General features: G+C 40.0%; 2 protein-coding genes across 2 annotated transcripts in view; one reads left to right on the top strand and one right to left on the bottom strand.

The window, feature by feature from the left end:
* The window catches only part of LOC101740488 (transmembrane protein 135), a 37,736-nt gene extending 28,360 nt beyond the window's left edge, over positions 1–9,376 (top strand). Inside the window, exon 8 of the mRNA XM_038011679.2 lies at positions 9,272–9,376. Coding sequence (XP_037867607.1) covers positions 9,272–9,361 — 90 coding nt within the window. The 3' untranslated portion in view covers positions 9,362–9,376. The remainder of the gene's footprint in view (positions 1–9,271) is intronic.
* LOC101740126 (probable 2-oxoglutarate dehydrogenase E1 component DHKTD1 homolog, mitochondrial) overlaps positions 960–25,467 on the bottom strand; it is a 26,554-nt gene continuing 2,046 nt past the window's right edge. Inside the window, exons 2-20 of the mRNA XM_004923487.5 lie at positions 25,051–25,177; positions 23,708–23,873; positions 23,275–23,491; positions 22,769–22,930; positions 21,694–21,767; positions 20,832–20,945; positions 20,331–20,444; positions 19,764–19,871; positions 18,723–18,880; positions 17,139–17,274; positions 15,548–15,679; positions 14,512–14,614; positions 13,265–13,422; positions 10,439–10,595; positions 9,628–9,830; positions 7,489–7,609; positions 4,382–4,570; positions 2,418–2,503; positions 960–1,106 (exon numbers count right to left, since the gene is read on the bottom strand). Of these exons, the coding sequence (XP_004923544.1) occupies positions 996–1,106; positions 2,418–2,503; positions 4,382–4,570; positions 7,489–7,609; positions 9,628–9,830; positions 10,439–10,595; positions 13,265–13,422; positions 14,512–14,614; positions 15,548–15,679; positions 17,139–17,274; positions 18,723–18,880; positions 19,764–19,871; positions 20,331–20,444; positions 20,832–20,945; positions 21,694–21,767; positions 22,769–22,930; positions 23,275–23,491; positions 23,708–23,873; positions 25,051–25,177 (2,636 nt within the window). The 3' untranslated portion in view covers positions 960–995. The remainder of the gene's footprint in view (positions 1,107–2,417; positions 2,504–4,381; positions 4,571–7,488; positions 7,610–9,627; positions 9,831–10,438; positions 10,596–13,264; positions 13,423–14,511; positions 14,615–15,547; positions 15,680–17,138; positions 17,275–18,722; positions 18,881–19,763; positions 19,872–20,330; positions 20,445–20,831; positions 20,946–21,693; positions 21,768–22,768; positions 22,931–23,274; positions 23,492–23,707; positions 23,874–25,050; positions 25,178–25,467) is intronic.

Below are 25,467 nucleotides of genomic sequence, written 5' to 3'. Positions count from 1 at the left end.
TATGGAGAATTGGGATCGCGGCGCATAAAATAAAACTATTCCACTGTTACACTTTTATCTGTTTTTTTTTTCTAAAATGTTCTTTAATATAATAAATAATAAAAAATCAACAGACACCTTTTACGCCTTGCTCATTTTAATCGTCTTCGCTATCTTCCTATTCTGTGTCATTCTCTTTTACATTTCTTATTGTTTTGTCTCAATCACATCTTAAAGCTCCTTTTTATGTTTGAGAGATTACTGGTGGCCCGGAGGCCTTTCCAGTTTTACCAGGGCAGGTGGGCGAGCAAGGGCTCAGACAGGAGGGGTAGGCTTTGCTAACAGCTATCCGAGCGCCTCCAAAGGAGGCCAAGAAACTCAACAGTAGTTGCTTCGCGAATGAATCTACTACCGGATCGGAATCTCGACCCACTGAAAAGATCCGGCGAGTTCTTAACGCTTCGTTCCACACTCTTTCCATACGTTCCATTCTTACCAATCCTATACAAATATGTCTTGGGTGTGCCAAAGAATGGTCAAGATCGTGCGTGGAATGCTAGTGACGTTCCTATACTGCATAGCATTATAGATATATGTAGGTACTATGTACATGTGTGCTCAATTATCAAACTCAGAAGATTAGGTAAAGAGAGAGAAAGAAGATTAAGTAATATATTAAGATAAATTCTAATAGGAGTGTGTATTCTATTCTTTTTTTTATTGCCCTTGTAGGCAGACGAGCACATGGTCCACCTGATGGTGAGAGGTTACTGTCGCCCTTGGACGTCAGCGATGCTAGAGGCAGAGTTAAGCCGCTGTATGTTCGCGCTCAGTAGCCTTCGAATTAAAACTATCTCGAAAGTCAAAGTTGATACTTTTTCGTATGTTCTTAAGATTTCCCGAGACGAGAACTTGATTACACTATTTATAGTACAATTAAGTGTTTATTTTATATATTTCATGTAATTAAAACTTCGGTATCAATATTTAAATAATAAAATTTATTTCCTACAAAATTATTTTAAATTATACAATGGTTCTTTCAGCACGTGCTCAACTTCGACGCGATGAAGTGAACTAGCGCCCACCGCGGGGGTTGGCGCCTCAGACCTTCCCGCGTACACCAACTTTAAGCAAAGAATAATAAATAATAGTTTAAAAAAAACAAAAAAAATACGTTTTTATAGAAAATCCAACTAAAAAATAGAAAATAAATTTTAATAAATTTGAATTGAAAGTAAGTATAAGAAAAAATGAGTTTATTGTAAAAAAAGCGTATTTTTTTAGTTTTTTTAAACTATTATGTACTTTTAATTTTTTAGTTGAATTTCTATTTTTTCATTTTTAACTATTGAATTGTCATCGGTTCTTAACAAGTATGCCAAATTTCGAGATAATCCGACGTTTTGAAGGGGTCAAAATCATGTTCAAAGATTCCGTTACATACTAACATAAATACGTCTGGAGCTAATAAAAGCGTCTTAAAATACCAGTCTTCTAAATTTTTTACGCGCGTCTAATTTTTTTGCCTACCTATTCACTGGCAGCTTAAGAGGCTATTCCAGCTACGCCCGGACGAGTAGGTGAGCTCATAAGCTTAATCTGAGAGGGTTTGCTAACACTAGCAAGAGCAGTACTTCGCAGAATCTACCGGATCGGAATCGCGACCTGTTGAGGAGATCCGGCAAGAAACTCAGTGGGCTGTGTCTATGGATTTGCTCGTTCGTCCGAACTCGTCGTCGTAATCGACGAGTTCGACGAGGACGGTGACCGGTGCTTCAGAGGTCTAAAAGCCCAGAGAGTGAATCCGAGGGATCCGTCAAGACATGTTTCGGGCGACGGTGGCTTTGCGTTGCCCCATCTCGGTCGGATAAGTGCTTCTATTTACTTGGTATGTTTGTTTGTGTTTAACAGAATCTTTGAGCTTAGGATAAAAAAATGAAATGAATAGTTACTTCTATTTGCTATTTAAGTAGGTTTTGTTTATTTTAAAACTACGCCTATTTTTAAAGTAGGACTTCATTTGCATAATTATTTGTATTGGGTCGTGATTTTCAGACCGCACTGGAAGACTTTTTATTGCTTAATTGAGCGGACGAGTTCATAACCTGGTGTTAAGTAGTTACCGGGCCCCATAGACATCAACAACATAAAAGCCACCACCCAACTCGAGACATGAGACCGAAACGAATTATTACTACACGGTAAAAATAGGTGGGGTGGTGGTAAGTTCCTACCCATGCGGGCTCCTCAGATGCCAACCTGTCTATTTATGACTGACGGCCTTGACCTTGTGATATCCTATGGGTTTTCCTAACTACCGAATTTGTCCCCAAAAACGGGCATTAAATATGAATGTATAAAAGACACTTTAGTCGTCTTTAACTTGTTATGGGACATAAGCTAAATGGCGTAATTTATTTGTAAGCAAAATTTACCTTTCGCCCGCAAAGGTTTTCGAAGCGAGGCTTCATGAAACTCCACGCTCCCATATTTCTATGCTCTTCTTGACTCCAGATAAACTCTGCAAAATTAAATACGTTTTGTACGTGGCGATTTTGATGGTAGCGGAACTTTTGGGAGCCATATAAATAGGTATTAACGAACCACGACTTTTCGTATGAAGCAGTTATCCGTCCCTGTTTGGAAAGCTGTTATAAAATATCGTCGTCGTAAAAGTCGTCGTGGCCTAAAGGATAAGACGCCCCGTGCATTCGTATATAGCGATGCATTATTGTTCGAATCCCGCCGGCAGGTACCAATTTTCCAATGAAATACGTACTTAACAAATTCACGATTGAATTCCACGGTGAAGGAATAACGTCATGTAATAAAACTCAAACTCACAAAATTATTATTTGCGTAATTACTGGTGGTATGACGTTTTGTGAGTCTGCACGGGTAGGTACCACCACCCTGCCTGTTTTTGCCGTGAAGCAGTAATGCGTTTCGATTTGAAGGGCGATGCAACCGTTGAACTGTTAAAACTGATACCTTCCAATTCATGTGTCGAGGTTAGTGGTGGCATTAACATTGTAGATGTCTATGGGCTCTATTAACCACTTAACACCAGGTGGCCGTGAACTCGTCCACCCACATAAGCAATAAAAAAAAAAGTAGACCGATAACATATCTCTATTGCTCTAGATGAGCAGACGAGTTCACTATCCATGCGGTATGATTTGAGAGCCAGAGTCTACAGACATCACTGACGCCCTGCGACATGATGTCGAAGTTTCAATTGCATTGCTGCTTGGCAGACGCTTTTAGGGTGTTGGTATTAACCAGCGCGGGCTTACAATAGTCCTGCCATCAACGATCACGCAAATTTATATTTTGCAAAACTGATTTTAATTGCACCATGTTATTATTCCTGTTTTGGAAAAGTCGATCGTGAAGACATATTAGGTGCATATTAACTTAGAAGATCTGATGGATGAAAAATACTCATAATTAGGATGGGAATTATTCTTAATGGGCATTACTACTTTCGATCAAGTCAGCGTTCTCGATATACACACCGATTTTAGGTTCTGAGCCCATAGTGTCTCCTAATATCAGCCGTATTTTAATAGGATCATACCTAATTATTATATACGTCGCGCCACGACCGGTCAGGTCAAGGATCGCGGTGAACTCTAAGCCAATCGTAAAGATGGATTTCATAAGGAGAGCCACTACGAAATGAATTTCGTTGATAATAAAGAAAATAAAAGTCAACGTGACTGACGATGACCTCGAATTTCTTCAGAAAACTATTTGATTTAGTAAGAGGAGCTTAAGGTTCGTAGTTATTGCTTCTTAAAAGATATAAGATTGGGCAGGTTTTGATTCTAGGCAACAATTTTTTTGGTACTCTTTTCTAAGATCCACGTGGCATACTTTATGGACAGTGTTCACTGTTTCTCATGAATTATAGGGACACAGCAGAAGCGCTTCCTACCAACTGAGAATTCTCTTGTGACCTCGATTGAATAGTGCTGAAGCGAAGTCTTAGGTGTGATAAGTTCCAGAGTCGGATGGTGGGTGGTAGTAGGAATTAATCTTACTTCGGTGACGGGCAATGCGTGAAGGAGATGGCGGGATAATTTAAGATATTTCTTCAGAGCACCAACGAAACGAACTCCCTACGTAGACTCGGAGTTTCCGAACGAAAATGACTTGAACTTTTTATTTTTTCCTACCTAAGCTGATAGCCTTGAGAGGCTATTCCATTGTAATCTTAGCTAGTAGGTGAGCTCACGGGGCTCAAACCGGAGTGATGCTAACACTGGCCCTAGCAAGAGCCGTGCTTCGCAGAATCTACCACCGGATCGAAAACGCGACCCACTGAGAAGATCCGGCGAGAAGCTCAGTGGGCTTGAACTACTAGAATTCACGGGATATAACAGAAATGACTTACTCGTGGCGTTTTTGTATTTGCTGAGTTGCATCTGTAGCTCCGGGAGGGGGAAGGGTGCGAGTGCTTCCACCCTCACAATGGCCACGTCCTCCAGCCTCGCCCGCACGCGCTCCTTATGCAACTCGTAGTAATGCTTACCGCTTACAAAGATCACCCGCTTCACTTTCAACGCATCAGCCAAACCGTCACCTAGAAACAATATAACAAGCGTCTATTTCATACCGAGGGCTGAAAGGCTGTTTGGTTTTATGGTAGGCAGCGGCTTGGCTCTGCCCCTGCCATTGCTGACGTCCATGAGCAACGGTGACCACTTACCATCAGGTGGGCCGTATACTCGTCTGCCTTCTTCTTCTTTTATATCGTTCTCTCAGTACTGAGGATCGCGACCACATGCGACGTACTTCCAATGTGCTCGATCATGGGTGGCATGGACTGCATGGTACAGACTATCACCGAGTGCTGTTCTTGCTAGATCTCACCATTTGGCTGGTGTTCTGCCCACGGCGCGCTTGCCCTCTATGCGACCAGCAATTATGAGCTTCTCTAATTCATGCCTGGGTGACCGCATCATGTGTCCAAAGAAGCTCATAACACATTCCCGGCAGATGGAAGAGAGCCTTTTTCGGATGTCTAGCTGACTTAGAATGGACTCGTCTGCCTACAAAGGCAATAAAAAAAAACTATATTTCGCTTAATACGCGACATTTTATCTTTGTAATTAAAAGTTCGTTTTAATTGGTATTAGCATCAACAATTCGATGTTTTTGATTGAACTTCAATTAAGTTTACTCCATTCAAATAGCTAAAGCTAAAGGATAAGACGTTCGGTGCGTTCGTATCTTGCGATGCACCGGTGTTCGAATCCCGTAGGCGGATGCCAGTTTTTCTAATGAAATACGTGCTTAACAAATGTTCACGATTGACTTCCACGGTGAAGGAATAACTTCGTGTAATAAAAAACAAACTCGCGTAATTACTGGTGGCAGGGCCTCCAGTGAGTCCTACCACCCTGCCTATTTCTGCCGTGAACCAGTAATGCATTTTGGTTTAAGAGTGGGGCAGCCGTTATAACTATACTCAATTCAATTCTTAAGGTGGATGGTGGCATTTACTTTGTCGATGTCTATGGGCTCCAGTAACCACTTAAAAACAGGTGGGCTGTGAGCTCATTCATCCATCATCATAATCGGTTGCTCTTGGCAGAGCAGTTGTGGTCATGTGGAATTCTTGCTCATTAAAGCATTGACAGATGTTTTTCATAGTTTGCGAACCGAGGCCCGGCGCACACACTCGTTAAGTGGGGTTTCAGTAAGGTCTTTCACCTGATCAGTCCAACGCATGGGGATTCGTCCACGAGATCTCTTACCATTGACCCTACCCTGAACAACAGGTTTCTCGATAGATTCATCCATCTAAGCAATAAAAAATAAATAAAAAGATTTTTTTTGTTATGATATTATTATTTTTCCCAAATTTTAAACTTTAAAAAGCTCTCCTGTAAAGTTGCAAAAATGTTGCTTAAACCAAATAGTATTTCAGCCCTCTATATGTAGATTTATTATAATGAAATTCATGGTCGCGGTGCGTGAAATTTTTAAGTATTTCTTTTAGACAACTTCTTGTTTTTATTCGTATAAAAACTTTTTGCCTAATGACAATGAAAGCGCGAATAAAATGTCTTAAGAGAGGAAAATTATTCGAGAAGTCTCCAAAGTTTTTCATAAAAAGAATTATTAGTATGTTTTTGTTTCGTTCTCATTGGATTCAGGACGCTGTAACAACTATTTGAGTTGGGAAGCGATTCAAATACTCGAATATTAAATAATCGGAATGCTCCAATTAATATTTAGTTCTGAAGTGGACTGGAGAAGAAATATGTCATTGGCTTATTTTAGTTCTATTGCTTTATGAAATGTCAAAGAAATATAAAACAATAAATACTACTGATTTTACATAGGCGGATTAACGAGCTCACGGCCCAATCGGTATTAAGTTGTTACCGGAGTCCGTAAACATGATCACGTAAATACAGACACATATTATGTTGAGACACGAGTTCAAGTCTCAGTTGTATAGTATACCGACTTAATGTTTCGGGGCAGAATTAGTTAGAGTGATGGTACCTACCCGTGCGGGCTCATAAGACGCCCCACCACGAGTGTCCGAATTTCTTCTTCTAATGTCGAGATAGTTAAGTACATAAGTACCTATATTACTGTGGTAAATATTTTAGCATCAAAATAAGATACCAGGTATAAAATAATCAATTTGTTACTTAAATTTTAACATACATTGAAAACATTTTTTTAAATGCGACGTGTGTTCTTTTATGTTTTTTATTGCTTAGATTTATGGACGAGCTCACAGCCCACCTGATATTATCTTGAGATATACCTAAGTTTTAAGGTCTCAGTATAGTTACAACGGCTGCCCCACCCTTCAAACTGAAACGCATTACTGCTTCACGGCAGAAACAGGCGGAGTGGTGGTACCTACCCGTGCGGACTCACAAGAGGTCCTACCACCAGTAAAGTCTTCGGCTTCGGCAGTCTTCGGCTCCGACCTCTGGATCGTCTTCCATCCACTTTACCCGTCACTATGAGTCTCTCCAGGTTGTCAGAGGGCTTTCTTGCTATATGACCAAAGTATTGGAGCACTCTATGTAGGCATTTGGTGGATGTGAAAGTTAACTTTTTAATACTCGGTTCCAACCTAAGCAAGTCAGACTGTTTCCCATCTTAGTCGAGAGCTTTTGGTCTCTTTCTCTTAATAAAACCCTGTGTCAATATAAGGTTTAATAAATAAATTAACCCTCAGCCACAGCCCACTGAGTTTCTCGCCGGATTTTCTCAGTGGGTCGCGTTTCCGATCCGGTGGTAGATTCTGCGAAGCACGGCTCTTGTTAGGGTTCGTGTTAGCATCGTCGTCAGGTTTGAGCCCCGTGAGCTCACCTACTAGTTAAGGTTACGCTGATATAGCCTCTCAAGGCTATCAGCTAAGGTAAGAAAAATAAAATAAAAAAGATAAATAAATATTTTTTTAAAAGGGATTTTTAAATTCTCGTTTAACAGATCGACTGGAGGAAATATATTAACTTAATAATTTACCGATTACTGGCTGGAAATGAGTGCGGGGTGCGAAATCGGACAGGGGCGAGACGGCATCGGCTAAGCGGAGCAGCAATTTCGGAGCTACAATTATCAATGGCTTCCTGTAGTTACGGACAACCTGTAACAGATTATAAGTTGGAATTATGAGAAGATGTATAGCATATATATGGTAAATAACTAATTTGTAAATCAATTTTCCGTATTAGCCTGTTTAGAAGAACTTTTTGAGTCTGAAAGGACATTTTCAGTGATTTTGTTTTATTATCTGACATTAGACATTTCAATTACTATTAGAATAACAGGCCAGAGTAAAAATACAACGCAAACGAAGCTACCTGGAGTCATGAGGTACATAATTACGCAAATTGTATTATTTGAGGATTTGATTTTTACTGTACGATGTTCATTAAGTTAAGTACGTATTTCATAATAAAAAAAAACGCTACCCGCCTACGGGATTCGAACCCTGACGCATTGCTCGATACGAGTACACCTTTTTATCCTCTAGGCCACGATAACTTCAACGTCACGTCCATGCGTTTACGTTTTCCCCAATACTTTAAAAGTTGCTAACACGAAAACCCACTAAGTTTCTCGCCGGTTCTTCTCTGTGGGTCGCGATTCATATTCGGTAGTAGTTTTTGTGTCGGACGAATTCCTTTTGTTTTTTTTAAGTTTATTTTATACAAAAGTTTAGGTTTTTTATTTATAGATTGAGGCACTACGAAGTCTGCCGGGTCATCTAGTAATGAATATTAAACACAATAATTATTTGAAAGGAACATAATCGCGTGTATTTCATTCGAATTAATGTAGTTGGTCCAAACACGTAAAAAAAACCGAAGTTTGTTCAAAGAAAACGTGAAAATTTTTCTTAATGAAACTAGTAATTGGTTGTTGGGAGTTAACCAAAAAACAACATATAAACGAAATACAAATTTCGTAAAGTTTGTACAAACTCTTGAGAGTATCTTGTCTGTGTTAGGGCTTCGAAAGTTTACTTCATTTGTTTTTTTTTTTGTGTTTATAGTTCCAGCGACGTGTTATCGTTAGAATATTTGTGTCTAGTGTCTACTTTTTTCTTTCATGAATATTGTTAAAATAAGGCAACATAAACCGAGTTATATATAGCTTATAGTTACTACATAGGCTGATAGGAAAATGTTAAATTTGTATTCGAATCGATGACGTCTTCGTGGCCTAAAGGATAAGACGTCTGGTGCATTCGTGTTGAGTGATGCACCGGTGTTCGAATTCCGCAGGCTGGTACCAATTTTTCTAATGAAATACGTACTTAACAAATGTTCACGATTCGCTTCCACGGTGAAGGAATAGCATCGTGTAAAAAAAATCAAGCCCTCAAAATTATAATTTACGTAATTACTGGTCGTAGGATGCCTTGTGAGTCCGCACGGGTAGGTACCATCGCCCTGCCTATTTCTGCCGTGAAGTAGTAATGCGTTTCGGTTTGATGGGTGGGGCAGCTGTTGTAACTATACTGAGACCTTAGAACTTATATCTCAAGGTGGGTGGCGCATTTACGTTATAGATGTCTAAGGACTTCAGTAACCACTTAACACCAGGTGGACTGTGAGCTCATCCACTTATCTAAGCCATAAAAAAGTGTTTTTTTTTAACAGTGTTGCCATTCCTTTATAACTCTTTCCCGAAATTACTTTTCCGAAATTCGTATAGAATTATAATCATTCTATTGCTGTAGTCGTGATATGACGTCAAACAAATCGATATTCGAGAACGTTCGAATTGAATATATTTGCAGATCCTGGCGTCGTGGGCGTATCAGCGCGAGATGCTGCCGGCGAACCTGCCGCTGGTAGAGATACTGTATAACCACTTAACACCGAGTTGACTGTGAGATTGTCCACCCATATCACTACATAGTATAAAACAAAGTCGCTTTCTCTGTCCCTATATCCCTATGTATGCTTAAATCTTTAAAACTACGCAACGGATTTTGATGCGGCTTTTTTTCAATAGATAGAGTGATTGAAGAGGAAGATTTATATTATGTATAATTACATCCATTAAATAGAGGAGAAATCAATAATAAATTACAGTTTACGAAGCGAAGCGAGGGTGGGTCGCTAGTATGCAATAATAAAAAGAGCTACTCGCCTGTCTCCTCAACAAGTGGAAGTACTGGGCCGGGGTCGTCGGGTTGGCGACGTGCAGACACGCAGCCTCCGAGTCGGGCGCGCTCTCCGGACTGTCGGTCAACTGGAGGAATCGCTCGAGCCTGCACGAGGAGTGCTCTGACGCGGCGCCGTCGTAGCCGTGCGGGAGAAGCATCACCAGCCCGTTACTGCGGACCCACTTGGCTGCACGAAATCGATGTTACGTAAGGCAGATGCTCTTGTTTTAGGACCTCTTGTGAGTCCGCGCGGGTAGGTACCACCGCCGTGCCTATTTTTGCCGTGAAGCAGTAATGCGTTTCGGTTTGAAGGGCGGGGCAGCCGTTGTAGCTATACTGAGACCTTAGAACTTATATCTCAAGATGGATGGCACATTTACGTTTATGTGGGCTCTAGTAACCATTTAACACCAGGTGGGCTGTGAGCTCGTCCACCCAACCAAGCAATAACAAAAATAGATGTAGTAGGTGACCCGGCAAACGTTGTTTTGCCATAAAATAATCTAAATACCGACTGCAGCGCCATCTGCGGGCTGATTTGTGAATCTAAACCATCCGTCATGTGTCAACAGTAATAAAAAAAGGCTATTTCCAATGTACATTCTCCGGACGACAACATTAAATAAAAATTGCCAATTCTCAATTAATAATAAATGAATAATCGAAAAAATTAAATTTAAAAAATATATTTAAATATTAAAACGAAGATCGCAAATAATAAAAAAATTGATAACAAAATTATTAAAAAAAAAAACATCTAAAAATACAATTTCTAAATATGAAATGCTAACTTACATTCTCCGGAAGCTATAAACGCGTCCACTATTATTTGAGCTCCGTTGTAGAAGTCGCCAAACTGCGCCTCCCATATACAGAGATTGTCGGGGCTGTCGTAGGCCATCCCGTACTCAAAGCCCAGCACTGCTTCCTCGGATAGTATTGAATTAGCCACCTAAAATAATAATATCAACTCAGAACAACTTATGCACGGTCATCCGACCCCAAGAACGCTAGTGTAGGAAGTGAAGATGATATGAACATAGCAGTTTTAAGCAGAGAGAAGTGTGCTGGGTCGAAGTGAAGCGTGGTAGTATATGGCGCTTCAAAGACCTACGTCCTCGCAAGGCTCCCGGTTCCGACGGTATATCCAACCGCGTTATTAAACTTCTACCCGTCCAACTCATCGTGATGTTGGCATCTATTTTCAATGCCGCTATGGCGAACTGTATCTTTCCCGCGGTGTGGAAAGAAGCGGACGTTATCGGCATACATAAACCCGGTAAACCAAAAAATCATCCGACGAGCTACCGCCCGATTAGCCTCCTCATGTCTCTAGGCAAACTGTATGAGCGTCTGCTCTACAAACGCCTCAGAGACTTCGTCTCATCCAAGGGCATTCTTATCGATGAACAATTCGGATTCCGTACAAATCACTCATGCGTTCAACAGGTGCACCGCCTCACGGAGCACATTCTTGTGGGGCTTAATCGACCAAAACCGTTATACACGGGAGCTCTCTTCTTCGACGTCGCAAAAGCGTTCGACAAAGTCTGGCACAATGGTTTGATTTTCAAACTATTCAACATGGGCGTGCCGGATAGTCTCGTGCTCATCATACGGGACTTCTTGTCGAACCGCTCTTTTCGATATCGAGTCGAGGGAACCCGCTCCTCCCCACGACCTCTCACAGCTGGAGTCCCGCAAGGCTCTGTCCTCTCACCCCTCCTATTTAGCTTATTCGTCAACGATATTCCCCGGTCGCCGCCGACCCATTTAGCTTTATTCGCCGACGACACGACTGTTTACTATTCTAGTAGAAATAAGTCCCTAATCGCGAAGAAGCTTCAGAGCGCAGCCCTAGCCCTAGGACAGTGGTTCCGAAAATGGCGCATAGACATCAACCCAGCGAAAAGTACTGCGGTGCTATTTCAGAGGGGAAGCTCCACACGGATTTCCTCCCGGATTAGGAGGAGGAATCTCACACCCCCGATTACTCTCTTTAGACAACCCATACCCTGGGCCAGGAAGGTCAAGTACCTGGGCGTTACCCTGGATGCATCGATGACATTCCGCCCGCATATAAAATCAGTCCGTGACCGTGCCGCGTTTATTCTCGGTAGACTCTACCCCATGATCTGTAAGCGGAGTAAAATGTCCCTTCGGAACAAGGTGACACTTTACAAAACTTGCATAAGGCCCGTCATGACTTACGCGAGTGTGGTGTTCGCTCACGCGGCCCGCACACACATAGACACCCTCCAATCTCTACAATCCCGCTTTTGCAGGTTAGCTGTCGGGGCTCCGTGGTTCGTGAGGAACGTTGACCTACACGACGACCTGGGCCTCGAATCAATTCGGAAATACATGAAGTCAGCGTCGGAACGATACTTCGATAAGGCTATGCGTCATGATAATCGCCTTATCGTTGCCGCCGCTGACTACTCCCCGAATCCTGATCATGCAGGAGCCAGTCACCGTCGACGCCCTAGACACGTCCTTACGGATCCATCAGATCCAATAACCTTTGCATTAGATGCCTTCAGCTCTAATACTAGGGGCAGGCTTAGGGACCCCGGTAACCGTACTCGTCGAACTCGACAAAGAGGTCGACGTGCAACCTAACCCATGCATCAGCCCGCTGAGTTTCTCGCCGGATCTTCTCAGCGGGTCGCGATTCCGATCCGGTAGTAGATTCATTCGCGAAACAATTGCTCTTGAGTTGTTAGGTCTCCTTCGGAGGCGCTCGGGCAGTTGTTAGCAAATCCCACCCCTCTTGGCTGAGCCTTTGCTCGCCCACCTGTCCTGGTGAAACTGGAAAGGCCTTCGGGCCACCAGTAAACTTTCAATCATAAAATAAAAAAAAAAAAAAAAAAAAAAAAAAAAGTATATGGCGCTATTTTTTTAATTTTTTCAACTTGCTACTAGTGCGCCGCCTTGATTGGCTCCCTTGCAGAGAACACTTTTAGTAAATTGAGATGTTGCTCCTTACTTCTGCCCTCCGTAATACTTTTTTTTTATTGCTTAGATGAGTGGACGAGCTCACAGCCCACCTGATGTTAAGTGGTTACTGGAGCCCATAGACATCTACAACGTAAATGCGCCACCCACCTTGAGATATAAGTTCTAAGATCTCAAGTATAGTTACAACGGCTGCCCCACACTTCAAACCGAAACGCATTACTGCTTCACGGCAGAAATAGGCAGGGTGGTGGTACCTACCCGTGCGGACTCCCAAGAGGTCCCGCCACCAGTGATTATGCAAATTATAATTTTGCGGGTTTGATTTTTATTACACGATTGATTATTACGAGTATATAGAGCATATTTGAATTATTGATGGTATTATATCAGCGACAGACTGCGTGCCTTGTGTTATCGTAGTCCGTCGACAATGACCATAAAATGGCACAAAAAGATTAGTAGATTAGTATGTAAAGATTTCACATTTTGAATATCAAGCTAGGTGGAACAATAAAATCACGATCTACCCGCCTGATGCACAGGGTCAATGACCTTGTGTGAGCCGGAGTGGGGCCACTCATGAGTTTGTGAAATACGATAAGAAGTTATTTTTTGATTTACATAAAACTAATGAGTACTTAGTTTAAAAACGTGTCTCACTTCCAAAAATCCTTTTTGGTCCTCGTGCATATGATTGAGCGGAACGTGTATAGCTTCGGTTTCCTGGTCGACAAGCATCGCGTGTCTGTGCGAGAATGTACCGCGGCCGACGTCTTCGCCGCTAAGCCTCACATTGCGCCCCTCCATTAGAAGAGAACCTATTTAGGTGGAATATAAAAACATAAAAAAATATAAGCTAATAATAAATCGTAATTAGAATTTGGAATTGGTTTTATTATATCCAAATTTATTTATAATATTATATTATATCCAACCGACTATTGTGCAATTTAATTATGGGTATTTTGTTGTGATTTTTTTATTGCTTAGATGGGTGGACGAGCTCACAGTCCACATGGTGTTAACTGGTTACTGGAGCCCTTAGACATTTACAACGGCTGCCCCACCCTTCAAGCCGAAAAGCATTACTGCTTCACGGCAGAAATAGGTGGGGTGGTGGTACCTACCCGTGCGGACTCACAAGAGGTCCTACCTTACTTTTACTTTAATCTAGCGTTTTTTATAGTCAAAATCTTTACAAGATTACGGAAACTGTAAAGTATTCGAGAGTGAAATATGAGTAAGACGCATTTATCTTTCGCAACATAAATAAACCAAATATTTTATGTTTCTCTCCGTCATAGTTATTTTTCGGACGCTAGTGGCATAGAATATGATGCAGCAATACTTTAATTACTCGAACTGGTGATAGGACCTCTGGTGAGTCCGCACGAGTAGGTACCACCACCCCGCCTATTTCTGGAGCGAAGCAGTAATGCGTTTACGGTTTGAAGGGTGGAGCGGCCGTTGTAACTATACTGAGACCTTAGAACTTATATCTCAAGGTGGGTGGCGCATTTTACGTTGTATATGTCTATGGGTTCCAATAACCACTTAACACGAGGTGGGCTGTGAGCTCGTCAACCCAACTAAGCAATAAAAAAAATATAACAATTTTTTTTATTAGCGATGGGGAGGCATATTGTATGTTTATTTTTTGTTTCAAAGCGGTCACGTAATCCGATTTGGACGTGGGACAGTGTGGAATAAAAAAAACTTTATATGCGAAAGATAACTTATCGTCTTTCAGATATAACATTTTTTTTCCTACCTATTCTAGTGACTTCGAGTGGTCATGCTAGATTCACCGAGAATACGTTACTAGATCTTTCTCCGACGTATTGATTTTTGTATCATTAGACTTTTTGCTTTAGACGTCTATGAAGTAGTCGCGGATTTTTACTCACCAAAAGCCAGAGCCTCAGCTGTCGCCCAGTCCAGATCTTTCCCTTCGGATATTCTAGATAATCTATTCTTAACGTGCGTTTTAGCTAAATGTGGATGGATATTCTGAAACGTTTTCAAATGTTTATTAAGAATCACCGATAATTTTGTGGCGGAATTCATGCGTATGTTAATAACGGACGATGAAGATAATTAATAACTAGGCTTTCATTTACATGAATCGGAGAATAATTCCAGTACGTGCCTCCGACAAAAACGTCTAATCTACATATTAATGAGATATTGAATCTTTTTTAAAAACTTAAATTGTGTTTCTCTTTTTCTTTTATCGTTTCTTTTCTCCTTTCTTTTTATTGTACGATAAAAGATAAGGGCACGATGCAATGGTAATATGGAGATATAACCCTAAAAGGATCGACGTCATGCTGGTCGTAAAACTCATGCCAAATCCCTATGCAGCGTGATAAGAAGAGATGCCCCGTCGACACATAATGTGGGACAAGGGCAAGAAGAACAATAAAAAAAGGATCGAATGATGATACATAGCCTATGTTTAAATTTTTATGGCGGCTAGCTCATCGAGAAGTTACATTAAAATCAACTACAAAATTACACCGAACAGAAATTGTCCAAGTCGAATTAGTGAAACGTGATAAAAAGTTTGTTTGGTAAAATTTTTAAAGGTTTAATTCAGTTCGTTTAGCTTTAGGTTGTAGGAAACTCGCCATTATCTATTTTAACAATCGATCCTTCCATTTCTTGATACGTCATATATTTCTTCTTCAAGTACAATAAATTCTGATGATGCAACAGCTACGATCTTTATATTAATAAAAACAATAGAATAATCAATGAAAGTTGCATATATAATGGTGTCAAGCAAAGATTTTTCGCTACATCTACGAGAACTAGAGACTAGATTCTAACTAGAGATAAGAACTAAGATGATGATTGAATTTTTAACCCAGGAGCTAGGATCACTAACTGCTGTACATGCAATAATTGTAATATATTTTTAAAAATCGTGAATCAACTTACAAATTCACTGGGAATTCTCACAGATGCTTGTCCTATGGTCTTCAAAAGATTTTCGTCTACTCCAGTATCCCATGTCTCTATTGCTTTTGGAGCAGTTGACATCGACGACCACTGTTCTTGATAATATGATACCTAAAAATAGATAACTGCCGTAAGGATGTGGATTGGGTAATTTCAATGCGAAACCAATAAATTTTACTGGTAGGACGTCTTCTCAGCCCTTATGGGAATGTACTATCACTCTGTACCGTTCCGATAATGTAGCTATTGACGAAATTTTAAACATTTTAAGACTGGTACTTTTTTCTTAAAAAAATAAAGAAAAGAAGACCAAAAGAGAAAATAAAGTCGATATTATATATAAATGAGTAAGTGTCAGTTATTCCACATTCAGCTTAAATATCTATACTAATATTATAAAGAGGAAAGATTTGTTTGTTTGTTTGTATTGAATAGGCCCCGAAACTACTGAACCGATTTGAAAAATTCTTTCACTGTTTGGAAGCTACACGAGTGACATAGACTACATTTTTTTTTTACAAATATTAGGGATCCTTACTAAAACTTTTGTTAAAGACCCGAGCGAAGCCGGAGCGGGCCGTTAGTAGTTAATAAAGCAGCGAATCGAATTCAATTTATCACTGTCTAAAATCACTACTGAGGAAGTGAATATTCTGATTAATTAAATTTCACAGAAGTACAGCGTTCGTTTTATAATTCTAATAGAAATTCGATTTACACGGAATTTGTCCGGAAGAGATTAACAGATTTTAATTGGATTAAATCATTTTCAAATTCAGGAAGCACTTTAAAAGTAAGATATTTTTACTTTTTATAGTTATAATTCTATTAAGATGAAGTTGAGATTAGAAAGTGATTGTTGAAGACTTTAGAGTAGTAGATTTTAGAAAAAAAAACCATTTGCCTCTCTATGCAATAAGTGCCAATTAAGCTACTTCGGACATATAATGGATTCAAATATTCATGAGTTTCAGAAGCATTTGATCGTGGAACAGATGCAGGAGGAACGCTTCAGAGGCTGTATGCTAAAACGATGATGTAAAAGAATTGTATTGAGACAACCGGAGAAGCTCTACAGCGATCTATTGATTTGGATACACATGTATATGGAGACAAATCGTATACTGTCGCGATCTTCATTACTGAGAGAGCAAACAAAAAAGAATTAAGGAACACATCATTCACTGTTGGTTCTGTAACTTTTTTTTGTTTCTCTATTTGTTACATGCCGTTGAGGTTGTACTTTTTTTATGATTGAGGTATTACTGGTGGCACGAGGGCCTTTCCAGTTTCGCCAGTACAGGTGGGCGAGCAAAGGCTCAGCCATAAGGGGTGGGATTTGTTAACAGCTGCCTGAACGCCTCCGAAGGAGACCTAACAACTCAAGAGCAACTGCTTCGCGAATGAATCTACTACCGGATCGGAATTGCGACCCGCTGAGAAGATCCGGTGAGAAACTCAGCGAGCTGATGCAGGGGTTAGGAGGTTGTACTGTTTAGAGGCATACCTGCTAAGCGTCAAAAAGGGTCGTGGACTTGTGTTACTCTATAAAAAAAATCGACAAGCATACCTCTGGTTGGTACGCGTTCACCGCTTCATATTGCGATTGTAGATACTTGGTGTATTCACTAGTGATGTTATTCACATCCTCTTCGTTAACAACGCCTTCTGATATTAATCTTTCAACGTAAACATCGGGAATCGACCTGTATGTGATGTTTCCGTTTATAACGAGGTGTTTAGTATGATATATGAGTATCAAATTTTTGGAAGATCAATTTTTCCTTTTTTTGTTTTTTTTCTATTGCATAGATATGTGGACGAGCTCACAGTCCACCTGGTGTTAAGTGGTTACTGGAGCCCAAAGACATCTACGACGTAAATGCGCCACCCACCTTGAGATATACGTTAGGTCTCAAGTATAGTTACAACGGCTACCCCACCCTTCAAACCGAACCCTTTGAATTTAACAAAAGACGAATTAACTATTACAATCTAAAAAATAATCTTTAAGTGTAGGTACGTTTTGTTAGTACCTACAAGGTTGGTCTATTTTATCTGATCATATTTTATAACGTGCCTCCTGAATGTGTCCATTAATTTTCATACTGTCAATGGAGATATTAACCGAAATTACTTAGTCGCAAAGATCGAGACACGGTTTACAGCACGGCTTTGGAATAAAATTCCCTTCAAAGTGTTTCCCTCCTGTTATGACATATCCATCTTCACGCGGTTTTTGTTGAGTATGCAGCGACTAGAGACGGTTTTGCTGTGTCCCTCTCATTGCTGACGTCCATGGGCGATTGCAGCCACCCACCAGCACCTTATGCTTTTTCACCTCGTCATCATCATCATCTCAGCGTATAGCTGTCTACTGCTCAACATAGGCCTCTCCAATCGATCTGTCTGCTATGGCATTAAATAAAAGACGCGTATTTTGTTTATAAACGTCAATTCGTATTGCGATTCCGCGCAGGTAGGCAGCATGTTTATGAAAATTCCCTCCACGTGGCATTCATGTATTGAGATTTGGGAGGACATGCGTTACAACAGTACAATTGGGTCTTAGAATACATGTCATGTCAATGTGGGTGTCGGCATTCATCCTGTTGCGAATACGGGCTCTCCGCCCAACAATCCACGGCTTCCTTGATCGGTAACTTCAAAGAAATCATCTCCCTATGGTGATTGTTCGAAAAACATCTACAAGTATTTTGACATTACGTTTTTCCGAGAGATTGAAGTCGATAGAAGTCTTTGTGATTCAGATATGAGCTGAATACAATTGGGATCTTCGAGGAAACGTATCCCGTAACATTTTATTAGTTTTATCATACGTTTTCGGTATGTTTTCAATTTGACTTTTATATTAAGGTCTCAGAATATTACTATCTGCATTCGAGTTTTATTCGGTTTTTGCTAGTTTTACGGTTTGATCGCTTTTTTTTACAGTTATTCTATTAATATTATCATCATCGACCGTAATCACGAAAGCTGTAAATACTAAGATGAAAATAAAAGTATTGTAGTTTTAATTACGACTATGCACATTATTTACACTGACTGTTAGAATTGCCATTGGGCCGTATCCGGGGGTTTAAATAATGATGGGGATTTAAATAATGAAAAAAGAAAAACAAATTATACTCACTTCCTGTTGTGTATTAGTTTATAAAGACGTGGATTTGTGAAGGTCGGGTCGTCGAGTTCGTTGTGTCCCCATCTCCTGAAGCAATTGTAGTCTATGAAGACGTCCTTACGGAACTTCCTTTGATACTCGAACGCAATGTTTGTTGCTTTCACCACTAGCTGAAGGTAATTTTATTAGCAAGTCATTTGGAATGTAATTTTAAAAGTGGATAGCCATAAAGTTAAATAAACATTTCCAATAGGTTGGGCTTGTGCTCAGTGTGTGGACTGAATTTAGCAATTACAAATGGCAATTAAAACACAGTTGGTCATCATTATCCGAAAGTATGATTTGTTAACATCCTTTAATCCTTACTTAACTTCCTTTTTACATCAATCTATTAGCTCACAGATGTCTACTGCTGGACTAGGCGTCCCCCAAGCCTCACCACAAGGCCTATTACCTACTGCGCTGCCCGTATTCAACGTACCGACCACAAGGTGCAACAGGTCGTCGATCTACCTTCTGGGTCGCTCACAACGGGCCTTATCCGAAGGCTTCAAGGTCACTCAAAGAACAACGGAGCGCCTATTTCATAATTTTCCTATGCGATCAAATCAGGAATGAGGATATTCGTCTTAGAACTATACATCTATGTATGTAGATACACTTCTCAGACCTGTATTCAATTACAAGTGAAACTTTGTAACGTTCCGCGGTGACTATCACCAGTTGCATGATAAACAAACTTTTTTCAAACTACCCGCACCTCCTATCTATTCTTTGTACACTTTCTTTGTACTATCAGTAGCCTCGAGAGGACATTCATGTCTAGGCGAGTTCACGGGTCTCAACCCGGGGAGCTCTTCCAAACATGCCAGCAATATCCTATCCAGCCAGCAATATCTGTATCATAACGGCACTGTGACAGAAGAAACCATGAAGTGCCCAGGAATCTTAGAGTGCCAACCATAACTATACCAAGCTACGGTGCGATCTATTTATAAAGATTGCCATTTTCTTTTCATGAATGTATTTAATCTGTGTCAAAATAATTCTTACCTCCGGATGATCACCATTTACATGAATAACAGGAGCCGATATGCACTTAGCTAAATCCGTGACGTAGCGACAAGAACGACCCCGATACGCCGGCAGGGTGAAGCCGACCTGTAATAATAGTCAGCACGCTTCCAATGACACAAAATAGGTGAAAATACCACCTAAAACCTAGATGTGACTACTCAATACGAATTCATCCGTGGTGGTATCCTCATTATTTCAATTAGGTTCGAATACAGATTGGTCACGTCTCCAATCATCAGCAATACCAGGGTCACAGCCAAGCCTCTTCCTAATATATTTAAAGTACTGAAAATTTATAACTTGCTCTCCTCAAAAAAGTCTTACAAATCTTATCAATAGTTTTAACGTTAGGTAAGCGTATTTTTGATCGAAAAAATATATTTATGCAAGATTTTTTAAATACCAGTCACCTGTCTGGTCCACCTGATGAAAAGAAGTTTCATGGTGCAGACGCCATCTTTATTATACGTTGAAGTGCAGACGCTAGAATTTGCGTCAAGAAAAGGATATTCATAACGAAGACAATTTTTTGTCGGTACGTACCTGATTATTGACGACCACGTGCAAGGACCCGCCCACATTGAAGTGTGGAGCCTGAGAGAGCATCAGAGTCTCCTGGTTAACTCCTTGTCCGGTAAACGCTGCGTCTCCGTGTACCTGATACAGGCATTTTTGAAATAAGTCTCAAGAAAAATGAATGCGATCGTTGGAGGAAAAGTAATTGTTGGCACGGATAGGCAAGAGTTTTTGATGGTTTGCTTGATGGGGAATGCCGTTTTCCACCAGACATAAGGACCCCTATTATACTTCGTAAATTGTGTTAAATTGGAACGCCAGATTCCTAGGCAGCAGAATGAGACGAGTTGGTGGTACCTACCCGTGTGGGCTTACTATAGTAAACCAGTATGATTGAGGAAAAGATCACCAAGAAGGGGGTCTATAATCTGACCTGGTGGTGGTTTTGTGCACCTTACCATCCTCACCTATATTACTGCTGGATAGTTATTTGTATTTGTTCTGGTAACTTTAAAATGCGTCACGTACCTGAACATTCAGCACCTTGTCTCCCATTCTGGAAGAGTCATCCAGTGAGTACTGTCCCTCTTTTAAATGCAGTTGCTTTGACCTTGTCTTTCCCATTGAAACAGGGTTCACGGCCTGAAATCACTCGGTAGCTCAACATCTCATCAGAGCCCCATATACATTGAACCTTAGTATATTCTTCCTTAAATTAGGGTACTTAGTAATTTGTTTTTGTACCGTATGTCTATTGTATTGTACTATATAAAACTGAGATTTAGAATTTGTTTCTTTTCTTTTTATTGCTTAGTTAAATAGACCAGCTCACGGCCAACCCGATGTTAATTGGTTCCCGGAGCTCATAGACATAAACAAATACCCAGGAAAATTCGCATCGCTCTACATATACGATTAAACTATCCTTCACGCCAGTACGACGTAAGATAAATTGTTAAAGTTGTATAGCTTAAGTGACAGCTATTTGTATTTACGACATTCTTTGATTATGCTTTAAGGGTTCGTTGTTGTGTTAGGACTCTCAATAAGGTTTGAAAACGAAAGCACATTATTACATTTTTACTGGTGGTAGGACATCTTGTGAGTCTGCACGGGTACGTACTACCACACAGCCGTGAAACAGTAATGAGTTTCGGTTTGAAGGGTGGGGCAGCCATTGTACTATGAAAACTGAGACCTTAGAACTCATGTCTCGATGTGGGTGGCGGCATTTGCGTTGTGATGTGGTGACCTCGTACACCCAGATAAGCAATAAATAAAACCTCTAACTTATATGGGTACTGTCTCAATATATGACTGCGGAAAAGCTCTGTCTGCGTTTGTCAGACAATAGATGATTCGCTGTGTGTGTGTGTGTGTATGTACGTACCTCTAAATGTGAGGGATTATTTAGTAAGGAAAATCGAACATGTCTATCATTCACTTTTATGTCTATTGATGCACCTGAAAAATATAAAAAATATATAGATTTATTGATAATCTTGTTTTTTTTTTATCCACACATGTAGGTGATATTTGTCATATTTTTTTTCAACCTGCATGTTCTCTTTGGGTCCGCCGTTGTGCTATAGAACTTAGAATTACAAGGTCTCAAGGTGGGTGGCAGCTTTTACGTTTTCGATATCTATGGACTCTGGTAACCACTTAACAGCAGGCGGACCGGGAGATCATTCAACCATAAGTAATAAATAAAACGTATTTTTTTCTTTCGTAACTTGAACAGAGTGAGCTCATTTAATGTGTGGGGTCCTTCGATTGCTGGAACAAATCTTAACAAACGACACTTAGAGACACTTCGTTCCAAGGTCTGAACGGTTCAGTGTGCTTAGTGCGAGTTTTCTAACGTTCTCGATAGCGTAAAAGTTAACTCTAATTTGTATACAGTTGGAACAGCGCCCTTAGCGGCAAACGTAGGCAAATGTTCCACTCCATACAAATTTGACTTGACTTTTACTCTATCGAGAACGTTAATAAACTCGCACTAAGCAAAAAGATCTATGCTATTCAGCATCGGGTTTTATACAATTTTGTACAATAAAGTATAGCTACTAATCATTGAATCGAGCGTTCTTTCAAATTCTAATAATGATTACCTATGTTAATACAATTTGATTTGAATGACATTTTAAAATTTCATGAGTCAAATCAATGATTTACTTTAAGGATCTTATGATGAAGAAAGATTATTAAATATTTGAAATGAAATGTCACACTGAGGTCTTAGTCTTAGCATTACCGATGTTGACTTATTTCGTCAAGTAATGAATAAACAAAAAGCTCTAGCTCTATTTTTGGGTAATGAATAAACAAAAAGCTCTAAGAGAAATCGAAAAAAAGTAAGTCGATAAGAAGTCTAAGAGAAGAGGAAAAAGATAACAGTCTCGCCATTGAAAACTTCTAACAAAAATAGGGAATAAGATGCGAAGAAGCGAAGTAGTCCTTACTGAGATGGGTTGAAATATCACAAGCTGCGTTTGCTTCGTCCGGAAATTCTGGTCTTCCTGTAAACTTGTGGAAGATCTTGACCGGAGGACACTGTAATAGCCCACTGAGGACGTTCAACTTCCCTCTATGGGCCATTCCTAAGATGACCTGTTCTATTCTTTCTGTAAACAAAAGGCAGTGTTTTAAATACGCATTCGATTGGTGGTTTGAAGTTTTTTTTTCTACCGGCCAATATACTTTTTCAAAAATTTTTAAATCCGCTAATGAATATCGTATTGTATGTAATAGGCGATATTTTCCAAATAAAAGATATAAAAATCGCTGGGTCACGTTGGATGTAGATGCCAACGGACCGGCTGCACTGGGGATCGATTGGAGAAGTCTATTTTCAACAGGCAGAGATGATGATTATGACACACATGAAACACATACGAGTAAATCAGAAAATTTCTCATAAGGCTATGGATTTTTTTTTACAAAATAAATCCAAAAATCTCGTACTAACCTGATGTTGTAAGTCGAAATAAAGTCGAAAAGAAGGTCAATAATGATTCAGCCCCTTCGCCACAATATCTTTTCACAGTGGGATACTTGATTGAGAGGAATTTATCCCAGGCTTGAGAATGGAGTAATTCTTTGAGAATTTCGATTCTTCGATCGTTTTCCACAGGATCTACACCGCTTTCGATGCGCTGAGCGAACCATTCTCTTTCTGCTTCTGACTAACGAGAATAATTTCTATTAGAATTATCTCATTAGCGGTTTTACGACTAGAAAATTATTTGGATGTTACAATGATCCATTTGCGATATTTTAGAGATTATTATTTTCACTTAAAAACTATAAATAAAGTCTGGTGTAATTTTATCTAGATCTTCTTTTTTTTTTGAAAAGCACCTTCATCTGTGTAGCTGAGAATAATTTGTAATAGGGTTTACCTCCAAATGCGTGAACTCATACGATATATGCCCGCAATATATTTTAACCAGTTCATCTACTAAGCTTTTGATTGAGTTGTTGCCGCTATAACCATACAGGAGACCCGTGTCCACTGTTTCTTCGGGATCGAGACCGTACCTCGAATAATGCAGCTCTTTGATATTCCTGAAACATTAGTCCGTTAGGCAATCGATTCAAATATTTGTTATTTTTACTGTGAAAATCTATGAGCATGTTCTAATATTGGCTGGGATGCTCGATATAAGATTGATATTTACACGAGCCTTTTATATTTGGCTTTGGCAGCAAGTTAAGCTATCAACTTCTCATGATGACGTCTTCAAATGATAATATCCAAATATTTTAGCGAATAATAGCTAATAATAAATATACAAATATCGCAAAGATGTTAGTTACAGGTAGCCCTCTTAAAATAAGGTAGATACGTTCCTACAAGGTCCCGTGTTCTGCGAAACCGTGTTATATGAAACTAGAATCAAATAAATATAAAATTACATAAAAATAAGCAGTAAAATTTCACTTATTCGGTTCCTAATGCATTTTTTTTTTGGGGTCAGTAGGATATCGCCGGACTTCCGCCCTCCAATGGTGATAGAGGGCGGGGCATTTCGGAGTCGAACTGACTAAAACCTCCTGTCGCTCAACAACCCATGTCCGAACGTCGCATGAGTCAGAACTCATGAAAAGGCAAAAGGGGGAAAGTAAAGTGTTTAGTGCGGAGCACATCTCTCCCATCACCCTCCCCCTTGGGACGCCGGATCGGCAGTCGTCGGCGCCACGACCACCAGTCCTCTCGGTTGGCAGGTTATCCGAAGTCCGCCTAGATGGCGCCAGTTATAGTAGTTTATCCTATGGAATACCTCACTGGGTCAGAACTAGCGTGGGTCGAGGATAGCCAGCCTTCCATCACCCGGATGCTCTTGCGTAAAACGCGTGCAGAGCAGCTTGTACGTCGTCTTCTTAGGCCCCCTTCGCCGGTGCCCAGACCAACATGTGAGGGGGTGTACCTAATAGTCCTAGTGCATAATGTAATTTTCTAAATAATTTTAAACAAAAATCTTTCTATCGTGTTGTAGAAGTACCGTGTTATACTTAAGATGGTTTTGGGGAATTTTACTTTTGCGTGTTAGAGTGGAACCATGTTGTAAAATAGCGTGTTATCGGAGGGTTACCTGTAATTAAATTTCAATTAAAATTGCAATGGGTTTATTTTTTGTGTTTGGCGTTTTCATATTTTGGTAAATTTGACTTGACAAGAATTAATTATGCTCGGAGGTTTAAAAGTCTTAAGCTAAAAACTTTGTTTTGAAAAATACAATACCTGCTTTCATTTCTGTAGTCTACGTTATCTATAGTAGCCTTTAGATGTCCGTACGTACGGTAGGCGTTGACCAGCTGTTGCGCTCGGCAGTTCTTATATCTCTTTGATATTATGTCCTCTGGAATCTCTGTGAAAATTATTATGTTTCTTTCACTTAGTGTTTTAAATTGTTACAATAATTGACTTTAATGCTAATTCTTCCTTATGATCGTGAGGTTTATCAATCGCTTATCAATTGAATGTACCTATGCTGACATTACGTTAAGACACTTGTCTTTATATTGATTCGTAAGCATTTTGTTCCAATCTCAGTAAATGAGTTTTTTGGATATGACCCGTCCAAATGTGCATACAAAAACAGGTACCGCCCCCAGAAATACGAGCTTCCCGATTTGAAATAATATAGTCAATGTATAA

Source organism: Bombyx mori, chromosome 6, assembly GCF_030269925.1.
Source record: "Bombyx mori chromosome 6, ASM3026992v2".
In the NCBI taxonomy this organism is placed as follows: Eukaryota; Metazoa; Arthropoda; class Insecta; order Lepidoptera; family Bombycidae; genus Bombyx; species Bombyx mori.
This window is presented reverse-complemented; position numbering and strand designations above follow the sequence as displayed.